Source organism: Fundulus heteroclitus, unplaced genomic scaffold (genome assembly GCF_011125445.2).
Source record: "Fundulus heteroclitus isolate FHET01 unplaced genomic scaffold, MU-UCD_Fhet_4.1 scaffold_446, whole genome shotgun sequence".
Taxonomy (NCBI): Eukaryota; Metazoa; Chordata; class Actinopteri; order Cyprinodontiformes; family Fundulidae; genus Fundulus; species Fundulus heteroclitus.
Window position 1 is genome coordinate 81,756 of NW_023396864.1, and position 20,131 is coordinate 101,886.

The window sequence follows — 20,131 nt, forward strand, 5'->3', positions numbered from 1 at the left end:
GACGCAGCCAACCAAACGTACTGTGCAAATGCAGGAGTTCACAGAGATTGTGAAATCCATGAGGACCTCCTCACAGGAAATGGAGCGGCTGCATTCCAGTAACTGTTAGTCAGAGTGGCCAGATCAGACATGCAACAAGAGCACCGAGTTGCCTGGAAATGACTTCAGCATAAACAATAGCTGGTTTAATAGGTGCAGAAACAAAACCACAAGCAGAATATTTTATTCCATGGAAAGCAAACTGTGATCACTTTGTGTTTTACCTAACATTTTATAATTTTAGGATTTTAATAATAATAATAATAATAATTTAACTTTATTGATCTCACAATGGCGAAATTCACTTCTGCATCTTAACCCATCCCCTTGGGATACAGTGGGCTGCCACTGTGCGAAACCTGGGGAGCAATCGGGAATTAAGGGTCTTGCTCACGGACCTAGAGTGCAGGCTATGGGGATTGAACTGTGTACTTGCAACCCTCTTAGAGTGCAAGCACACTGCTCTAACCACTAGGCCACCAATCACCCTATTTTAACATATGTATAATAATTTTGTCCTAATTAAAAATAGAAAGTTGCCATTTTGATCAGCCACCTGTGCTGGCTGATCAAAATGCCGACTCTTCCATCCGCTTCCAGGCTGGCTGGGTGACGGTTCGTAGGAAGCATAGCTCTAGATTTCAGCCACCAGGTCACCACCAACCACTCTGCGTTTCTAATAAATTTTCCCCACTCAGCGACACACCCGCTGAGAAGCTGACCCTGGTGATTGGCAGCTCAATAGTCAGAAACGTAGCACTAAAGACACCAGGGACCATAGTCAAATGACTGCCACGGGCCAGAATGGGCGACATCAAATCCTACCTGAAACTGTTGGCTAAGGATAAGCGTAAATACAGTAAGATTGTTATTCACGCTGGCGGTAATGACACACGCCGATCGGAGGTCACTAAAGTTGGTGTTGCTTCGGTGTGTAAGTTTGCTAAAACAATGTCGGACTCCGTAATTTTTTCTGGTCCCCTGCCTGATCTGACCAGTGATGACATGTTTAGCCGCATGTCATCATTCAACCGCTGGTTGTCTAGGTGGTGTCCTGAAAACGACGTGGGCTACATTGATAACTGGAGAACTTTCTGGGGAAAACCTGGTCTGATCCGGAGATGGCATCCATCCCACTTTGGATGGTGCAGCTCTTCTTTCTAGGAACCTGGCCGGATTTATTAGTTCTCCTAAATGCTGACAACCCAGGGTCCAGACCAGGAAGCAGAGCCGTAGTTTAACACACCTCTCTGCAGCTTCTGTACTGTTACCCACCCATTACCCTATTGAGACGGTGTCTTTCCCACGGCCAAAACTTAACAGATCAAAAACTTATCTAAAAGGAACAAATCATAAAAAATCTAATAAAAATCAATACAGCTCATCTTGAACCAAAAAAGTAAAACTATTAAATGTGGTCTATTAAATATAAGGTCTCTCCCTCCAAAGACTTTGTTAGTTAATCAATTGATTTCTGATAATTAGATTGATTTATTTTGTCTCACAGAAACCTGGCTACAAGAGGACTACGTTATAAATGAGTCAACTCCCTCTAATTATTTAAATTTCCACATTCCCAGATCTGCGGGAAGAAGAGGAGGGGTGGCAACCATCTTTCAGTCTGATTTATTAATTAGTCTCAGGCCAACTAATAATTACAGTTCTTTTGAACATTTAACCCTCAGTTTCCCTCATCCAAACTGCAAAGCAATAAAACCTCTTCTGTTTGTTGTTTTGTATCGTCCACCGGGCCCTTACAGATTTCTTATCTGATTTGGTGATAAACACTGACAAGGTTATTATAGTGGGGGATTTCAACATTCATATTGACACAGAATGTGATAACCTTAGTGTAGCCTTTAAAACTATCCTAGATTCAATTGGTTTTGCTCAAAATGTGCAAAATGCGCACTCTTAGCTCCATACTTTAGACCTTGTGCTGACATATGGCATTGATTGTGAAGAATTAACAGTATTTTCTCACAACCCTGTCCTATCTGATCATTTTTTAATAACATTTGAGTTTAATCTAACTGAGTTCTCCACCCCTAAAAGAGGGTTCCATGAGATTTTAGCTTCCAGAAGGCTGTAGATCCTACCTAATCTAGAGGGACAGTCTATTGTTGTATAACAAGACCCTTCGCAGAGTTAGAGCAGCCTATTTTTCATCATTAATTGAGGAGAATAAAAATAATCCTAGATTTCTGTTCAGTACAGTTGCCAAACTTACTCAGAGTCACAGCTCCGTTGATCCATTCATTCCCTTAGCTCTTAGCAGTAATGACTTTATGGGATTCTTCATAAATAAAACTGATTCCAATAAAAACAAAATAATTGGCATCCTCCCAAACATGATTATCTCGTCCTCAGTAAGTGAGGCAGCATTGGAGGAATCTTTAGAACCTGCGCGGTGCCTGAACTGTTTAGAAGCAGTAGAGCTTTCTGAGCTATCTAAAATTTTAGCTTCATCTAAACCTTCTACCTCAGGGATGGGCAACTGGCGGCCAGGGGGCTGCACACGGCCCTCGTCATAACTCAGTGCGGCCCGCGAATAGATAAATAATAATTTAATAATAAAAAAATAAAAATAAAAACTTGTAATTATATGTTTGACCGATAGAGGGTTTGCCGTACCCAAACAATAGCGGGCACGGGCCGCTTTGCAACAGCGACGAAGAAAGTCAAGAGCCATGGCCACTAGCAGTGGCATAAAGGGAAAACTTGACCGAGAAAGTCACATTTTTCAGACAAAATGGGAAGAAGTAAGGACATGGGGAATTCTTTTTTTTTTTGCGTTCCCTCACAAAGGTTTTTGCGTTCCCTAGAGGTACGGGTGATTTATTTGTTGTGGTCTCTTCTCACTCACACACACAACAATAAACCGTGAGAGCCGACGTGAGTTGTGAAACTGCAAAGCTTTGTCTTAAGCGGAAGATCAAACATGCAGACACAGCGTTCACAGACCAGTGTGATGCGTTCGTGAGCGTCAGAAAGCTATGGTGCATTCAGGAGGGTGGGACATTAGATTTTTCAGAATAGAAAGCTAACAGATGTGCATAATCAAAAAATAACAGAAATACAATTATAGAGCATTCAGTATTGTAAGAAAGCCCACGCTGTTTCTGGATAGACACATTATTGTTTGAGTTAAGTTCTGTTCCGTTTTATGCCTCTTTCCTTGTAAATTTGAAATGTCCCATGCTCCTGAATGCATTGATATGGAGGAGTTTAAATTCCTTTTTTGCAATTTTTTTTAAAGCAAACGGTTTGTCTTTTGCTTAAGGACATATTGAAATGCATTTATATGCAGAAAATAGTTATATGTTGGTGCAGTAAACATACAGATATAAATTCATCTAAAATTTGTTCTTGTTGAGAATAATTTGTAGCGTCTTTCATATCCAATTATTTGAAGTGCGTGGTCATGTGGCCCTCCAATGGTCGTGCTGAAAAAAATTTGGCCTTCTTTATCATGGAAGTTGCCCATCCCTGTTCTACCTGTATGTTAGCCCAATCCCAACCAAGTTGTTTAAGGATATATTCCCTTTGATCAGTGGCTCTATTTTAGACATGATTAATCTATCCTTGGTAAATGGATATGTACAACAGGCTTTTAAAGTAGCTGTTATTAAACCTTTACTTAAGAAACCTTCTCTTGATCAAGAAGTAAATCACAGACCTATATCTAATCTTCTTTTCTTATCTAAAATTCTTGAGAAAGTAGTGACTAATGAACTTCGTGAACATTCACAATGTAATGACCTACTTGAAGAGTTTCAGTCCCTGGAGTACCACAGGGTTCAGTCCTTGGACCAATTCTCTTTACGATATATATATATATATATATATATATATATATATATATATATATATATATATATCTGCTTCCGATTGGCAAAATTATCAGACAGCATGGGATTAATTTCCACTGTTATGCTGATGATACTCAACTATATTTATCCATAAATCCTGATGAATCCAATCAGTTACTTCGACTGCAGTCATGTCTTGGTGACATCAAAAGCTGGATGACTTTAAATGTCCTGCATTTAAATTCTGACAAGACAGAAGTTGTAATCTTTGGACCAGAGTCCTCAAAAAATAAACCTTTTTGTCAATCACTTAATCTGGATGGCATTAACTTGGCCTTTGGTAATAAAGTAAAAAAAATCTTGGTGTTAGTTTTGACCAAGACATGTCATTTAAATCCCATATTAAACAGGTTTCCAGAGTTTCCTTTTTTCACCTCCGGAATATCGCCACAATTAGAAACATTCTGTCCAGGGGTGATGATGAAAAACTAGTCCATGCATTTGTTACTTCAAGGCTGGACTATTGTAATTCTTTACTATCAGGAAGTCCACAAAATGCAGTTCAAAGTCTTCAGCTGATCCAAAATGCTGCGGCAAGAGTTCTGATGAAAATCAACAAGAGGGATCATATTTCTCCAATTTTAGCCTCCCTTCATTGGCTTCCTGTTAAATCAAGAATAGAATTTAAAATTCTTCTTCTAACGTATAAAGCCCTTAATAATCAAGCTCCATCATATCAGAGCTCTGATTACCCCGTATGTTCCTAACAGAGCACTTCGCTCTCAGACTGCAGGTCTGCTGGTGGTTCCTAGAGTCTCTAAAAGTAGAATGGGAGGCAGATCCTTTAGCTATCAGGCTCCTCTCCTGTGGAACCAACTCCCAGTTTTGATCCGTGAGGCAGACACCCTATCTACTTTTAAGACTAATCTTAAAACTTTCCTTTTTGACAAAGCTTATAGTTAGAGTGGCTCATGTTACCCTGAGCTACCTCTATAGTTATGCTGCTATAGGCTTAGGCTGCTGGAGGACATCAGGGTCTAATTTTCTCACTCTACTGATTTCTACTGTTCTTCAGTCTACTGTTCTCCAGTTTTGCATTGCATTGAATTGACCGTTGTCATTTCAGCTTTTAACTTTTTGTTCTCTCTCTTTTTTCTTCATAGTAAGTACACCTGGTCTGGCGTTCTGTTAACTGTGACATCATCCAGAGAAGACAGATCACCCGTTATTACCATCTAATGTAGAACCGATTACTGGATCAATGTGTGCTTCTGTGCTTTTTTGTCTCTCTTGTTGTGTCTCTGCTCTGTCTTCTGTAACCCCCAGTCGGTCGAGGCAGATGACCGTTCATACTGAGCCTGGTTCTGCTGGAGGTTTTCCTTCCCGTTAATGGGGAGTTTTTCTTTCTTCTGTCGCTTTATGCTTGCTCAGTATGAGGGATTGCTGCAAAGCCATGGACTTTCCCTGTGGCTCTACACTTCTCCAGGAATGAATACTTTGATGCAATCAACTGGGTTCCTTTATATAGGACATTTTTGATTAATCTGTATAATCTGACCCAATCTGTATAATATGATTGAATTTGACTTTGTAAAGTGCCCTGAGATGACATGTTTCATGAATTGGTGCTATATAAATAAGATTGAATTGAATTGAATTGAATCTAAAGAAGGTTGGTGGCTGGATGTGGACTGAACTGATTGGTTAATGGCAAAGGTGTGACAGCCTACATAAGAAACAGTCTCAATTAGTCCAAAAGTAAAACGAAACAAAACCCAAACTATGATAGACCCCCCCCCCCCCCCCCCCCCCCCCCCCCAAGGGCAGATTCCAGAGACGGTCTTCGAAAAAGGTATCAAAAATCCAAATAAAAAATAACCCAACAAAAAGAAACAAAACCCAAACTATGACAGTGTAGTATTTTTTTGTTTATCATTGTCCTGCTGAAAGATAAACCGTTTAGTCTGTCTGAGGTCAAGGGCATTCTGGAGCATGTTTACATCCAGGATCTCTGTAAAAATTGCTGAATTTATCTTTCCCTCTTTTTTTGAATAGTTTTTCAATTCTTGCCACTTGAAAAGTATCCCTACAGCATAACACTGTTTGGTTTCTTCAGAATATGGCGCTTTGAATCCATGCCAAAATGTTTGTTCTGTTCCATCAGACTAGGGACATTTAATTTCTCATAGTCTGAAAGTGTTGTGGGTGATTTCTGGCTCAAACTCAAGGCACCCTGTCATGTCCCTCTTACTAAGGAGTTGCTTCCATCAGGTCAGTCTACCCTACAGGCCTGATTGGTGGATTGCTGCAGAGATCGATATCCTTTTAGAAGGTTCTCCTCTCTCCACAGAGCAACACTGGAGCTCTCACAGAGTGGCCGTCAGATTCTTGGTCACATCCCTGACTAAGGACCTTCTTTCCCAGTCACTCGGTTAAGAAGGCCAGCCAGCTCTAGGAGGAGTCCTGGGGGTTCCCTGCTTCTTCCACTTAGAGATGATAGAGGCCATTATGCCCACCTGGTGCTTCTAAGCAGGAATCTGTGGTTAATTTTCCCCCAGAGTTTGATGTGTAGACAATCCTGTCTCTGAGGTCTGCAGATGATTCCTTTGACTTCATGATTGGTTTGCATTCCGAAATGCTCTGGGTGTGACTTTCCAAATTCAGGTTAATTAATTGAGTTTACCACAGATTTACTCCAATGAAGCTGTTGCAACATCCAAAGGAGGATCAGTTGAAACATGATGCATACAAACCTAAATTCTAGCATGTTAGTCATTAATGCAAATACTTGAGTACTCATGGTTTCAAGGTATCATTTATAATATATTTGTAAGTATGTGAAATTTACCTTTTTAATTATGTGCTTATTAAGGTTCTTTGTGTAGAGTTTTTTGTGGAACAAAGTATTTAACCAATTTTCTGATGAGATTTTTGAGATGACATGTTTCATGATTTGGCGCTATATAAATAAAATTGAATTGAATTTTAACATACCTGATGGTGGAGACACTTAATACCTTTATTAAGGTATTTTATTAAGGTACCTTTATTAAAGTATTAAGTGTCTCCATGCAGAAAGACCCAGGGGTGTACTCGAACCCAGGACCTTCTTGCTGCAAGGCAACAGCACTACCCACTGCGCCACTGTGCAGTCACAGACACTTGACCAATACTTCCATATTTACAGTCGGTTCTCTTATAGTTTTATGCTAGAGCTGTCTTAAAGACTTTTATCCCCATGAAATCTATCCTTTGTTTATTGATATTCTTTGTTATAGCAAGAAATAAAACATTATGTGTAGTAATTTTCTGTTTGTCATTGTCCTGCAGAAAGATGAATTGTTGTGTCTGTCTGAGGTCAAGAGCGTTCTGGAGCATGTTTTCATCCAGGATCTCTGTGAAAATTGAGGAATTTAGATTTCCCTCTTTTCTGAATAGTCTTTCAATTTTTGCCACTTGAAAAGTATCCCTACAGCATAACACTGCCACTACCATGCTTCACTGTAGGTATGGTATTTTCCATGTGATGAACAATGTTGGGTTTCTTCAGAATATGGCGCTTTGAATCCATGCAAAAATGTTTACTCTATTCCTTCAGACTAGGGACATTTAATTTCTCATAGTCTGAAAGTGTTATGGGTGATTTCTGGCTCAAACTCAAGGCAGACTGTCATGTCCCTCTTACTAAGGAGTTGCTTCCATCAGGTCAGTCTACCCTACAGGCCTGATTGGTGGATTGCTGCAGAGATCAATGTCCTTTTAGAAGGTTCTCCTCTCTCCACAGAGCAACACTGGAGCTCTCACAGAGTGGCCGTCAGATTCTTGGTCACATCCCTGACTAAGGCCCTTCTTTCCCAGTCACTCGGTTAAGAAGGCCAGCCAGCTCTAGGAGGAGTCCTGGGGGTTCCCTGCTTCTTCCACTTAGAGATGATAGAGGCCATTATGCCCACCTGGTGCTTGTGAAATTTACTTTAACAATGTGATTATTGGGTTTCATATGTAGAGTTTTAGGTGGAACAAAGTATTTAACCAATTTTCTGATGGTGAAACACTTAATACCTTTCAGGTGTGTTTAGCAAGATGTCAGAATAAAAGCACATGTAGAAAACTGTCTTTCAATTATCCATTTATTTTACAAATATTTCCATATATAGATGCATTAAAGTACAAAGTTGCCATTGATCCTTACAACCACTGTTAGAAAGATCAAAATCCTCCATTGGCACATCAACATGTATGTGAGTCCATGTCTGCAGGTCTGTCCTATGATCTGTGGTCTGTCTCTGCTCGGCTGTCTTCTGCTTGTGAACACACACTCTGATGTGTTTCCTCCTCTGAGCTCCTCCTGATAGTCAGCTCTCTGTCGGCCGCCTCAACAGCAGCAACTTTGGCTGCCTGGATGTGGAGCTTTCCATCTGGAGAAAGGCTGCAGCTGACGTCTTCATGCTTCACCCCTTCAGGCAGATCAAACTCCTGTCTGAACTGCTGCAGTCTGTAAGAGTAGGAGCCTTTGCCGTCCTCTTGTTTCTTCTCTGTCTTGCCGCTGACTCTCAGCTTCCTGCCCACCTGCCTGACTGACAGCTCTTCTGGAGCAAAGCCTTGAGTGTCCAGGGTTAGGCCAAAGTGCTCTCCCTCTTTGTCCAGCTGGTAGGAGACTGGCTGCAGAGCCACGCTGCTCCTGAAAGGCTCCGTGTCCTCCAGGATCTGCCGTTGAACTTTGTCCATCAGCTGAAGACTGCTACGCAGCTCTTGCAGGTTTCTTTGCAGGAGATCCTGCTGGTAGAACAGAGGCCTGACCTCTGGCCACAGACTGCGTACAGGCCAGGAGAAGTCCATGAATGGACTGAGGGCAGACGGGAATCCATGAGAGCACAGCATGTTCCTCCTGTTTAGTCTGGAGTCTTCTTGTCTTCAGATGAATCTCTGTTCAGGCGTCTCTTCACTCCTCTGCTGCTTGTGGAGCTTTCTGTCAGTCAGTGGGACCGTCCCAGCTTTATATTCTAACAGGCGGAGCTCCAGAGGCTTCAGGAAGGTTCTGGTAATTACCACAGAACTCCACTGGGTGGAGCTGTTTCACACAATTTATCTGCTCTTCCACGTGTTGCTCTTTGCCAACATCATTTATTTCAAGTTTTCTAATGTCGTTTTTTGGTGGAGAGATAAAAATAATTTGTTTTATAAAACACACAATGTTTCAGCCTGTTAAACCAATATTGCTTAAGGTTTTTGAGAACATTATGGCGAAAACATTAATCTAAAAAAGCTTTCTGAATGAAATCATACTTATTATAATGTAGTAGATTTCATAGAATGTTTTTAGTAAATGTATCTTGTCATGTATCTGTGTGGGGGTATATTGTTTGAGATGTTTTGTTTTATAAAAATCATTGGAATGTACCTGGGGAGTATATGCCGTGCTGAAAATCCAATAAAAAATGTATCTTGTGTAGTATAAACTTTTTAAATGAAAGTTTAAACCCAACGGTTAATCCTCTTTTTCTTCCAGTGCAAGGCAACCTTTATAAGAAAATATCTAATTATTTATTTCTCTTTGTTTTTATTGAAAAAAGGGCATATTTATAATAGGTGCTTGTACATTGCCTGCTGAAAAACACTAAATCTTAGCCTGTGTTTAGCAATTAAATCATACCAGAAACTAATTAAGATATTATACTGTTAATAAGGCTCAAAAGTTTGATTAGCGAAAATGTTTATTACATTTTTTATAATAATGAACAATTATTGCTGACATAATGCTAATATGTTTCAGGCATATTTCACAGACATTTGACCAACACTTCCATATTTACAGTCGGTTCTCTTATAGTTTTATGCTAGAGCTGTCTTAAAGACTTTCATCCCCATGAAATCTATCCTTTGTTTATTGATATTCTTTGTTATAGCAAGAAATAAAGCATTATGTGTAGTAATTTTCTGTTTGTCATTGTCCTGCAGAAAGATGAACCGTTGTGTCTGTCTGAGGTCAAGAGCGTTCTGGAGCATGTTTTCATCCAGGATCTCTGTGAAAATTGAGGAATTTATATTTCCCTGTTTTCTGAATAGTCTTTCAATTTTTGCCACTTGAAAAGTATCTCTACAGCATAACACTGCCACTACCATGCTTCACTGTAGGTATGGTATTTTCCATGTGATGAACAATGATTGGGTTTCTTCAGAATATGGCGCTTTGAATCCATGCCAAAATGTTTACTCTATTCCTTCAGACTAGGGACATTTAATTTCTCATAGTCTGAAAGTGTTATGGGTGATTTCTGGCTCAAACTCAAGGCAGACTGTCATGTCCCTCTTACTAAGGAGTTGCTTCCATCAGGTCAGTCTACCCTACAGGCCTGATTGGTGGATTGCTGCAGAGATCAATGTCCTTCTAGAAGGTTCTCCTCTCTCCACAGAGCAACACTGGAGCTCTGACAGAGTGGCCGTCAGATTCTTGGTCACATCCCTGACTAAGGCCCTTCTTTCCCAGTCACTCGGTTAAGAAGGCCAGCCAGCTCTAGGAGGAGTCCTGGGGGTTCCCTGCTTCTTCCACTTAGAGATGATTGAGGCCATTATGCCCACCTGGTGCTTCTAAGCAGGAATCTGTGGTTAATTTTCCCCCAGAGTTTGATGTGTAGACAATCCTGTCTCTGAGGTCTGCAGATGATTCCTTGGACTTCATGATTGGTTTGCATTCTGAAATGCTCTGGGTGTGACTTTCCAAATTCAGGTTAATTAATTGAATTTACCACAGATTTACTCCAATGAAGCTGCTGCAACATCCAAAGGAGGATCAGTTGAAACATGATGCATACAAACCTAAATTCTAGCATGTTAGTCATTAATGCAAATACTTGAGTACTCATGGTTTCAAGGTATCATTTATAATATATTTGTAAGTATGTGAAATTTACCTTTTTAATTATGTGCTTATTAAGGTTCTATGTGTAGAGTTTTTTGTGGAACAAAGTATTTAACCAATTTTCTGATGAGATTTTTGAGATGACATGTTTCATGATTTGGCGCTATATAAATAAAATTGAATTGAATTGAATTGAATTTTAACATACCTGATGGTGGAGACACTTAATACCTTTAAGGTGTGTTTAGCAAGATGTCAAAATAAAAGCACATGTAGAAAACTGTCTTTCAATTATCCATTTATTGTAGAAATATTTCCATATACAAATACATTAAAGTACAAAATTTCCATTGATCCTTACAACCACTGTTAGAAAGATCAAAATCCTCCATTGGCACATCAACATGTATGTTAGTCCATGTCTGCAGGTCTGTCCTATGATCTGTGGTCTGTCTCTGCTCGGCTGTCTTCTGCTTGTGAACACACACTCTGATGTGTTTCCTCCTCTGAGCTCCTCCTGATAGTCAGCTCTCTGTCGGCCGCCTCAACAGCAGCAACTTTGGCTGCCTGGATGTGGAGCTTTCCATCTGGAGAAAGGCTGCAGCTGACGTCTTCATGCTTCACCCCTTCAGGCAGATCAAACTCCTGTCTGAACTGCTGCAGTCTGTAAGAGTAGGAGCCTTTGCCGTCCTCTTGTTTCTTCTCTGTCTTGCCGCTGACTCTCAGCTTCCTGCCCACCTGCCTGACTGACAGCTCTTCTGGAGCAAAGCCTTGAGTGTCCAGGGTTAGGCCAAAGTGCTCTCCCTCTTTGTCCAGCTGGTAGGAGACTGGCTGCAGAGCCACGCTGCTCCTGAAAGGCTCTGTGTCCTCCAGGATCTGCCGTTGAACTTTGTCCATCAGCTGAAGACTGCTGCGCAGCTCTTGCAGGTTTCTTTGCAGGAGATCCTGCTGGTAGAACAGAGGCCTGACCTCTGGCCACAGACTGCGTACAGGCCAGGAGAAGTCCATGAATGGACTGAGGGCAGACGGGAATCCATGAGAGCACAGCATGTTCCTCCTGTTTAGTCTGGAGTCTTCTTGTCTTCAGATGAGTCTCTGTTCAGGCGTCTCTTCACTCCTCTGCTGCTTGTGGAGCTTTCTGTCAGTCAGTGGGACCGTCCCAGCTTTATATTCTAACAGGCGGAGCTCCAGAGGCTTCAGGAAGGTTCTGGTAATTACCACAGAACTCCACTGGGTGGAGCTCTTTCACACAATTTATCTGCTCTTCCACATGTTGCTCTTTGCCAACATCATTTATTTCAAGTTTTCTAATGTCATTTTTTGGTGGAGAGCTAAAAATAATTTGTTTTATAAAACACACAATGTTTCAGCCTGTTAAACCAATATTGGTTAAGGTTTTTGAGAACATTATGGCAAAAACATATATCTAAAAAAGCTTTCTGAATGAAATCATACTTATTATAATGTAGTAGATTTCATAGAATGTTTTTAGTAAATGTATCTTGTCTTGTATCTGTGTCGGGGTATATTGTCTGAGATGTTTTGTCTTATAAAAGTTAATTGGAAGGTACCTGGAGAGTATATGACGTGCTGAAAATCCAATAAAAATGTATCTTGTGTAGTATAAACTTTTTAAATGAAAGTTTAAACCCAACGGTTAATCCTCTTTTTCTTCCAGTGCAAGGCAACCTTTATAAGAAAATATCTAATTATTTATTTCTCTTGGTTTTTATTGAAAAACGGGCATATTTATAATAGGTGCTTGTACATTGCCTGCTGAAAAACACTAAATCTTAGCCTGTGTTTAGCATTCAAACCATACCAGAAACTAATTAAGATATTATACTGTTAATAAGGCTCAAAAGTTTGATTAGCGTAAATGTTTATTACATTTTTTATAATAATGAACAATTATTGCTGATATAATGCTAATATGTTTCAGGCATGTTTCACAGACATTTGACCAATACTTCCATATTTACAGTCGGTTCTCTTATAGTTTTATGCTAGAGCTGTCTTAAAGACTTTTATCCCCATGAAATCTATCCTTTGTTTATTGATATTCTTTGTTATAGCAAGAAATAAAACATTATGTGTAGTCATTTTCTGTTTGTCATTGTCCTGCAGAAAGATGAACCGTTGTGTCTGTCTGAGGTCAAGAGTGTTCTGGAGCATGTTTTCATCCAGGATCTCTGTTAAAATTGCTGAATTTATATTCCTTCTTTTCTGAATAGTCTTTTCAATTCTTGCCACTTGAAAAGTATTCCTACAGCATAACACTGCCACTACCATGCTTCACTGTAGGTATGGTATTTTCCATGTGATGAACAATGTTGGGTTTCTTCAGAATATGGCGCTTTGAATCCATGCTAAAATGTTTACTCTATTCCATCAGACTAGGGACATTTAATTTCTCATAGTCTGAAAGTGTTATGGGTGATTTCTGGCTCAAACTCAAGGCAGACTGTCATGTCCCTCTTACTAAGGAGTTGCTTCCATCAGGTCAGTCTACCCTACACGCCTGATTGGTGGATTGCTGCAGAGATCTATGTCCTTTTAGAAGGTTCTCCTCTCTCCACAGAGCAACACTGGAGCTCTGACAGAGTGGCCGTCAGATTCTTGGTCACATCCCTGACTAAGGCCCTTCTTTCCCAGTCACTCGGTTAAGAAGGCCAGCCAGCTCTAGGAGGAGTCCTGGGGGTTCCCTGCTTCTTCCACTTAGAGATGATAGAGGCCATTATGCCCACCTGGTGCTTCTAAGCAGGAATCTGTGGTTAATTTTCCCCCAGAGTTTGATGTGTAGACAATCCTGTCTCTGAGGTCTGCAGATTATTCCTTTGACTTCATGATTGGTTTGCATTCTGAAATGCTCTGGGTGTGACTTTCTAGATCCGGGTTAATTAATTGAATTTACCACAGATTTACTCCAATGAAGCTGTTGCAACATCCAAAGGAGGATCAGTGAAAACATGATGCACACAAACTTAAATTCTAGCATGTTAGCCATTAATGCAAATACTTGGGTACTCATGGTTTCAAGGTATCATTTATAATATATTTGCAAATATGTGAAATTTACTTTTTTAACTATGCAATTATTGGGGTTCCATGTGTCGAGTTTTTTGTGGAACAAAGTATTTAACCAATTTTCTAATGGTGAAACACTTAATACCTTTAAGGTATGTTTAGCAAGATGTCAAAATAAAAGCACATGTAGAAAACTGTCTTTCAATTATCCATTTATTGTACAAATATTTCCATATACAAATACATTAAAGTACAAAGTTGCCATTGATCCTTACAACCACTGTTAGAAAGATCAAAATCCTCCATTGGCACATCAACATGTATGTGAGTCCATGTCTGCAGGTCTGTCCTATGATCTGTGGTCTGTCTCTGCTCGGCTGTCTTCTGCTTGTGAACACACACTCTGATGTGTTTCCTCCTCTGAGCTCCTCCTGATAGTCAGCTCTCTGTCGGCCGCCTCAACAGCAGCAACTTTGGCTGCCTGGATGTGGAGCTTTCCATCTGGAGAAAGGCTGCAGCTGACGTCTTCATGCTTCACCCCTTCAGGCAGATCAAACTCCTGTCTGAACTGCTGCAGTCTGTAAGAGTAGGAGCCTTTGCCGTCCTCTTGTTTCTTCTCTGTCTTGCCGCTGACTCTCAGCTTCCTGCCCACCTGCCTGACTGACAGCTCTTCTGGAGCAAAGCCTTGAGTGTCCAGGGTTAGGCCAAAGTGCTCTCCCTCTTTGTCCAGCTGGTAGGAGACTGGCTGCAGAGCCACGCTGCTCCTGAAAGGCTCTGTGTCCTCCAGGATCTGCCGTTGAACTTTGTCCATCAGCTGAAGACTGCTGCGCAGCTCTTGCAGGTTTCTTTGCAGGAGATCCTGCTGGTAGAACAGAGGCCTGACCTCTGGCCACAGACTGCGTACAGGCCAGGAGAAGTCCATGAATGGACTGAGGGCAGACGGGAATCCATGAGAGCACAGCATGTTCCTCCTGTTTAGTCTGGAGTCTTCTTGTCTTCAGATGAATCTCTGTTCAGGCGTCTCTTCACTCCTCTGCTGCTTGTAGAGCTTTCTGTCAGTCAGTGGGACCGTCCCAGCTTTATATTCTAACAGGCGGAGCTCCAGAGGCTTCAGGAAGGTTCTGGTAATTACCACAGAACTCCACTGGGTGGAGCTCTTTCACACAATTTATCTGCTCTTCCACATGCTGCTCTTTGCCAACATCATTTATTTCAAGTTTTCTAATGTCGTTTTTTGGTGGAGAGATAAAAATAATTTGTTTTATAAAACACACAATGTTTCAGCCTGTTAAACCAATATTGGTTAAGGTTTTTGAGAACATTATGGAAAAACATATATCTAAAAAAGCTTTCTGAATGAAATCATACTTATTATAATGTAGTAGATTTCATAGAATGTTTTTAGTAAATGTATCTTGTCTTGTATCTGTGTCGGGGGTATATTGTCTGAGATGTTTTGTCTTATAAAAATTCATTGTAATGTACCTAGAGATTATATGACGTGCTGAAAATCCAATAAAAATAGTATTTTGTGTAGTATAAACTTTTCAAATCAAAGTTTAAAACCCAACGGTTAATCCTCCTTTTCTTACAGTGCAAGGACAACCTTTATAAGAAAATATGTAATGATTTATTTCTCTTGTTTTTATTGAAAAACGGGCATATTTATAATATGTGCTTGTACATTGCCTGCTGAAAAAACTAAATCTTAGCCTGTGTTTAGCATTTAAATCATACCAGAAACTAATTAAGATATTATACTGTTAATAAGGCTCAAAAGTTTGATTAGCGAAAATGTTTATACATTTTTTATAATAATGAACAATTATTGCTGATATAATGCTAATATGTTTCAGGCATGTTTCACAGACATTTGACCAATACTTCCATATTTACAGTCGGTTTCTCTTATAGTTTTACGCTACAGCTGTCTTAAAGACTTTTATCCCCATGAAATCTGTTCTTCGTTTATTAATATTCTTTGTTATAGCAAGAAATAAAGCATTTATTATGTGTAGTAATTTTCTGTTTGTCATTGTCCTGCAGAAAGATGAACCGTTGTGTCTGTCTGAGGTCAAGAGCGTTCTGGAGCATGTTTTCATCCAGGATCTCTGAAAATTGAGGAATTTATCTTTCCCTCTTTTCTGAATAGTCTTTTAATTCTTGCCACTTGAAAAGTATCCCTACAGCATAACACTGCCACTACCATGCTTCACTGTAGGGATGGTATTTTCCATGTGATGAACAATGTTGGGTTTCTTCAGAATATGGCGCTTTGAATCCATGCCAAAATGTTTACTCTATTCCATCAGACTAGGGACATTTAATTTCTCATAGTCTGAAAGTGTTATGGGTGATTTCTGGTAAACTCAAGGCAGACTGTCATGTCCATCTTACTAAGAGTTGCTTCCATCAGGTCAGTCTACCCTACAGGCCTGATTGGTGGATTGCTGCAGAGATCAATGTCCTTTTAGAAGGTTCTCCTCTCTCCACAGAGCAACACTGGAGCTCTGACAGAGTGGCCGTCAGATTCTTGGTCACATCCCTGACTAAGGCCCTTCTTTCCCAGTCACTCGGTTTAAGAAGGCCAGCCAGCTCTAGGAGGAGTCCTGGGGGTTCCCTGCTTCTTCCACTTAGAGATGATAGAGGTCATTATGCCCACCTGGTGCTTCTAAGCAGGAATCTGTGGTTAATTTTCCCCCAGAGTTTGATGTGTAGACAATCCTGTCTCTGAGGTCTGCAGATTATTCCTTTGACTTCATGATTGGTTTGCATTCTGAAATGCTCTGGGTGTGTGACTTTCCAAATTCAGGTTAATTAATTGAATTTACCACAGATTTACTCCAATGAAGCTGCTGCAACATCCAAAGGAGGATCAGTTGAAACATGATGCATACAAACCTAAATTCTAGCATGTTAGTCATTAATGCAAATACTTGAGTACTCATGGTTTCAAGGTATCATTTATAATATATTTGTAAGTATGTGAAATTTACCTTTTTAATTATGTGCTTATTAAGGTTCTTTGTGTAGAGTTTTTTGTGGAACAAAGTATTTAACCAATTTTCTGATGAGATTTTTGAGGATGACATGTTTCATGATTTGGCGCTATATAAATAAAATTGAATTGAATTGAATTGAATTGAATTTTAACATACCTGATGGTGGAGACACTTAATACCTTTAAGGTGTGTTTAGCAAGATGTCAAATAAAAGCACATGTAGAAAAACTGTTTTTCAATTATCCATTTATTGTAGAAATATTTCCATATACAAATACATTAAAGTACAAAATTGCCATTGATCCTTACAACCACTGTTAGAACGATCAAAATCCTCCATTGGCACATCAACATGTGTGTGAGTCCATGTCTGCAGGTCTGTCCTATGATCTGTGGTCTGTCTCTGCTCGGCTGTCTTCTGCTTGTGAACACACACTCTGATGTGTTTCCTCCTCTGAGCTCCTCCTGATAGTCAGCTCTCTGTCGGCCGCCCTCAACAGCAGCAACTTTGGCTGCCTGGATGTGGAGCTTTCCATCTGGAGAAAGGCTGCAGCTGACGTCTTTCATGCTTCACCCCTTCAGGCAGATCAAACTCCTGTCTGAACTGCTGCAGTCTGTAAGAGTAGGAGCCTTTTGCCGTCCTCTTGTTTCTTCTCTGTCTTGCCGCTGACTCTCAGCTTCCTGCCCACCTGCCTGACTGACAGCTCTTCTGGAGCAAAGCCTTGAGTGTCCAGGGTTAGGCCAAAGTGCTCTCCCTCTTTGTCCAGCTGGTAGGAGACTGGCTGCAGAGCCACGCTGCTCCTGAAAGGCTCCGTGTCCTCCAGGATCTGCCGTTGAACTTTGTCCATCAGCTGAAGACTGCTGCGCAGCTCTTGCAGGTTTCTTTGCAGGAGATCCTGCTGGTAGAACAGAGGCCTGACCTCTGGCCACAGACTGCGTACAGGCCAGGAGAAGTCCATGAATGGACTGAGGGCAGACGGGAATCCATGAGAGCACAGCATGTTCCTCCTGTTTAGTCTGGAGTCTTCTTGTCTTCAGATGAATCTCTGTTCAGGCGTCTCTTCACTCCTCTGCTGCTTGTAGAGCTTTCTGTCAGTCAGTGGGACCGTCCCAGCTTTATATTCCAACAGGCGGAGCTCCAGAGGCTTCAGGAAGGTTCTGGTAATTACCACAGAACTCCACTGGGTGGAGCTCTTTCACACAATTTATCTGCTCTTCCACATGTTGCTTTTTGCCAACATCATTTATTTCAAGTTTTCTAATGTCGTTTTTGGTGGATAACTAAAAAATACTTTATGTTGTATAAAACACAATGTTTGACACTGTTAAACAAATATTAGTTTAAAGTTTATTACGAACAAGTTTATGAATGAAAATATAATTAGAATTAATGCACTATATTGAACAGAATGTTTCTACTAATTGTATCTCAGCTAATTTAATTTTTTTCCCTTTATGGTTTGATCCGAAGGGTTAAATTTCTTTTTCCTCCTTAATAAAGACAAGTTATATAAGAAAATGTCTGAGGACTTATTTCACTGTGTTTTTATAGGAATAGGGCATATTCATAATAAGTGCTATAGATTGCCTGCTAACAATAATGAATCTATGCTTTCTTTAGCCTTCAAACAGAAACTAATTTATAAAATATATTTTTTCAAAATGCGCATAAGTTTGAGCAGTTGTTTTTATGCTATTTGTTATATGAGCAGGTTAAGTGATTCAGGTCAAATGATTACAAGTCAGACCTCAGCAGCCATATAGTTAGTATTTAATACTTTTTTTTTGATTACATTTAAAACCTATACCAAACATATTTCAGTGTTTTTTTTTACCTCATCATAATGAAGTAATATTAGTGATATAATTTGTACCTGTACCTAAATGGTAAATTTGCTGAAGCTGATTAAACAAAACATGATATTAACAATTTACAAGTTTTGATTTTTATCAACAGGAACTTTGTTTCAGTTCAAAATAAGACAGACTTATTATTCTGCTTTGCTCACTAGTCCACCATTTATATTTCTCTGAGTGATCTTTTTAGTCCAAGCTGAAGGATGCAGAAGCTAAAAGTGGATCAGTTAAAATGCTCTGTTGTTCGTTACACCGAGATTACCAATCAGGGCGATTACCTTCAGCATCTAACAGAACTCCTCATTCCGTCCCTTGATGGCTGCGACCCTTCCCAGCCGGACAGAACTCCCCACTCAACTGGAGAAGATGTTTCAGGAAAACTGCAACCAGACTGGGGTTTTCTTCAAAGTCTCCAGGTCTCGGTTCAACCCAGCCCCTGGTGGATGTTCTGGACAGAAACCAGCCTGGTCCTCCCAGGACCAGAAACCCCAGAAGACCTTCAGGGGTCCAGAGGAGGTTGGTTGACCACACAGAGGCTTCACATGAGCAGTTATTATTTTTTTTATTATTAAATCCCAATTTAAAATAGAAAAAAATAGAAAAACTTTCAAAGATGTAAATGGACCAAAAAACCTATTGACCCACAGACGTTTATCTATTTTTTTCCCCTAAAAATGATCAGTTGTAAAATTTTATCGGATTGTTTTTTTTTTCTTTCAACATTTAAAAGTTTCATCCCAACAATTTGTAGGAAAAAATTGTTGAATAATTTAGAAAATGAATCAACTAATTATTGTTTTTTGGTGAATTTTAAACTTTTCCAGCCAAGTTAATACCCCCCCCCCCCCTCCCCCCCAAGTCGGTACCACTGGACCTTAAAGTGCTCAGCGCTAGATGGTCAGAGAGCTAAAAAACGTCGGATCCCCCCTGCAGGATGTGGAAATGTCTCACCCTAGTGGCCTGGAGCACTTCCTGTATACGGCGCTACTTTGCAGCTGTTCTTAACTTGCAGCATTTTGCCTTTGCATATAGTTTGTGTGTCAGCATAATTTCTGTTACACTTTGTCTTTCTAATTTCTTCCATTTTTTGTGTTGTAGCCTCAGTGTTGTGTTTGCAGCGCATTTCTTGTGCCTGCAGTGCGTTTGTACTTCTCGTTCACTGTAAAGTTTATTGCTGACGTCTCTCCACCTTGATATTGTGCAAATACACACACCTGTGTACTCCAGAACAGGAAATTGCAAGAGAATCTGAGAATCCAACAACTGTCCTCAGAAATGTGGACACAGCTGCTCAGATTGATCTTGTTCGTCATTCACAGCAAACATCAAAACAGCTTTTGGCTTAAAAAAGAGCAACATATGGAAGCCAAAAACAATTCATTTTTTTTAAAGAGATTAATACTGTTAATATCATAAAACTTACATATTTACTTCCTATGATGTAAAAGTCTCAGTGTGAATGTAAAAGTGAACTTTTGAGCCTGTCTGTGTTCTCCTTCACCCTCCAGGGGGCACTGCTGCTACATAAGTGAAACAAC

General features: G+C 40.1%; 3 protein-coding genes and 1 pseudogene across 3 annotated transcripts; all 4 read right to left on the reverse strand.

The window, feature by feature from the left end:
• Window positions 1–7,999: 7,999 nt before the first annotated feature.
• Window positions 8,000–8,802, reverse strand: LOC105936579 (heat shock protein 30). The gene has a single exon (XM_036131623.1). It carries the CDS (start codon window positions 8,727–8,729, stop codon window positions 8,115–8,117), a length of 615 nt encoding a protein of 204 aa, XP_035987516.1. The 5' UTR covers window positions 8,730–8,802; the 3' UTR covers window positions 8,000–8,114.
• A 2,196-nt stretch (window positions 8,803–10,998) lies between these two features.
• Window positions 10,999–11,828, reverse strand: LOC118560540 (heat shock protein 30-like). Its single transcript, XM_036131624.1, has one exon. The coding sequence runs from the start codon at window positions 11,755–11,757 to the stop codon at window positions 11,143–11,145; it is 615 nt and encodes a 204-aa protein (XP_035987517.1). The 5' UTR covers window positions 11,758–11,828; the 3' UTR covers window positions 10,999–11,142.
• A 2,101-nt stretch (window positions 11,829–13,929) lies between these two features.
• On the reverse strand, window positions 13,930–14,781 carry LOC105929303 (heat shock protein 30). The gene has a single exon (XM_036131621.1). It carries the CDS (start codon window positions 14,696–14,698, stop codon window positions 14,084–14,086), a length of 615 nt encoding a protein of 204 aa, XP_035987514.1. The 5' UTR covers window positions 14,699–14,781; the 3' UTR covers window positions 13,930–14,083.
• A 2,254-nt stretch (window positions 14,782–17,035) lies between these two features.
• Window positions 17,036–17,816, reverse strand: LOC118560541 (annotated as a pseudogene).
• Between the last annotated feature and the right edge of the window lie 2,315 nt (window positions 17,817–20,131).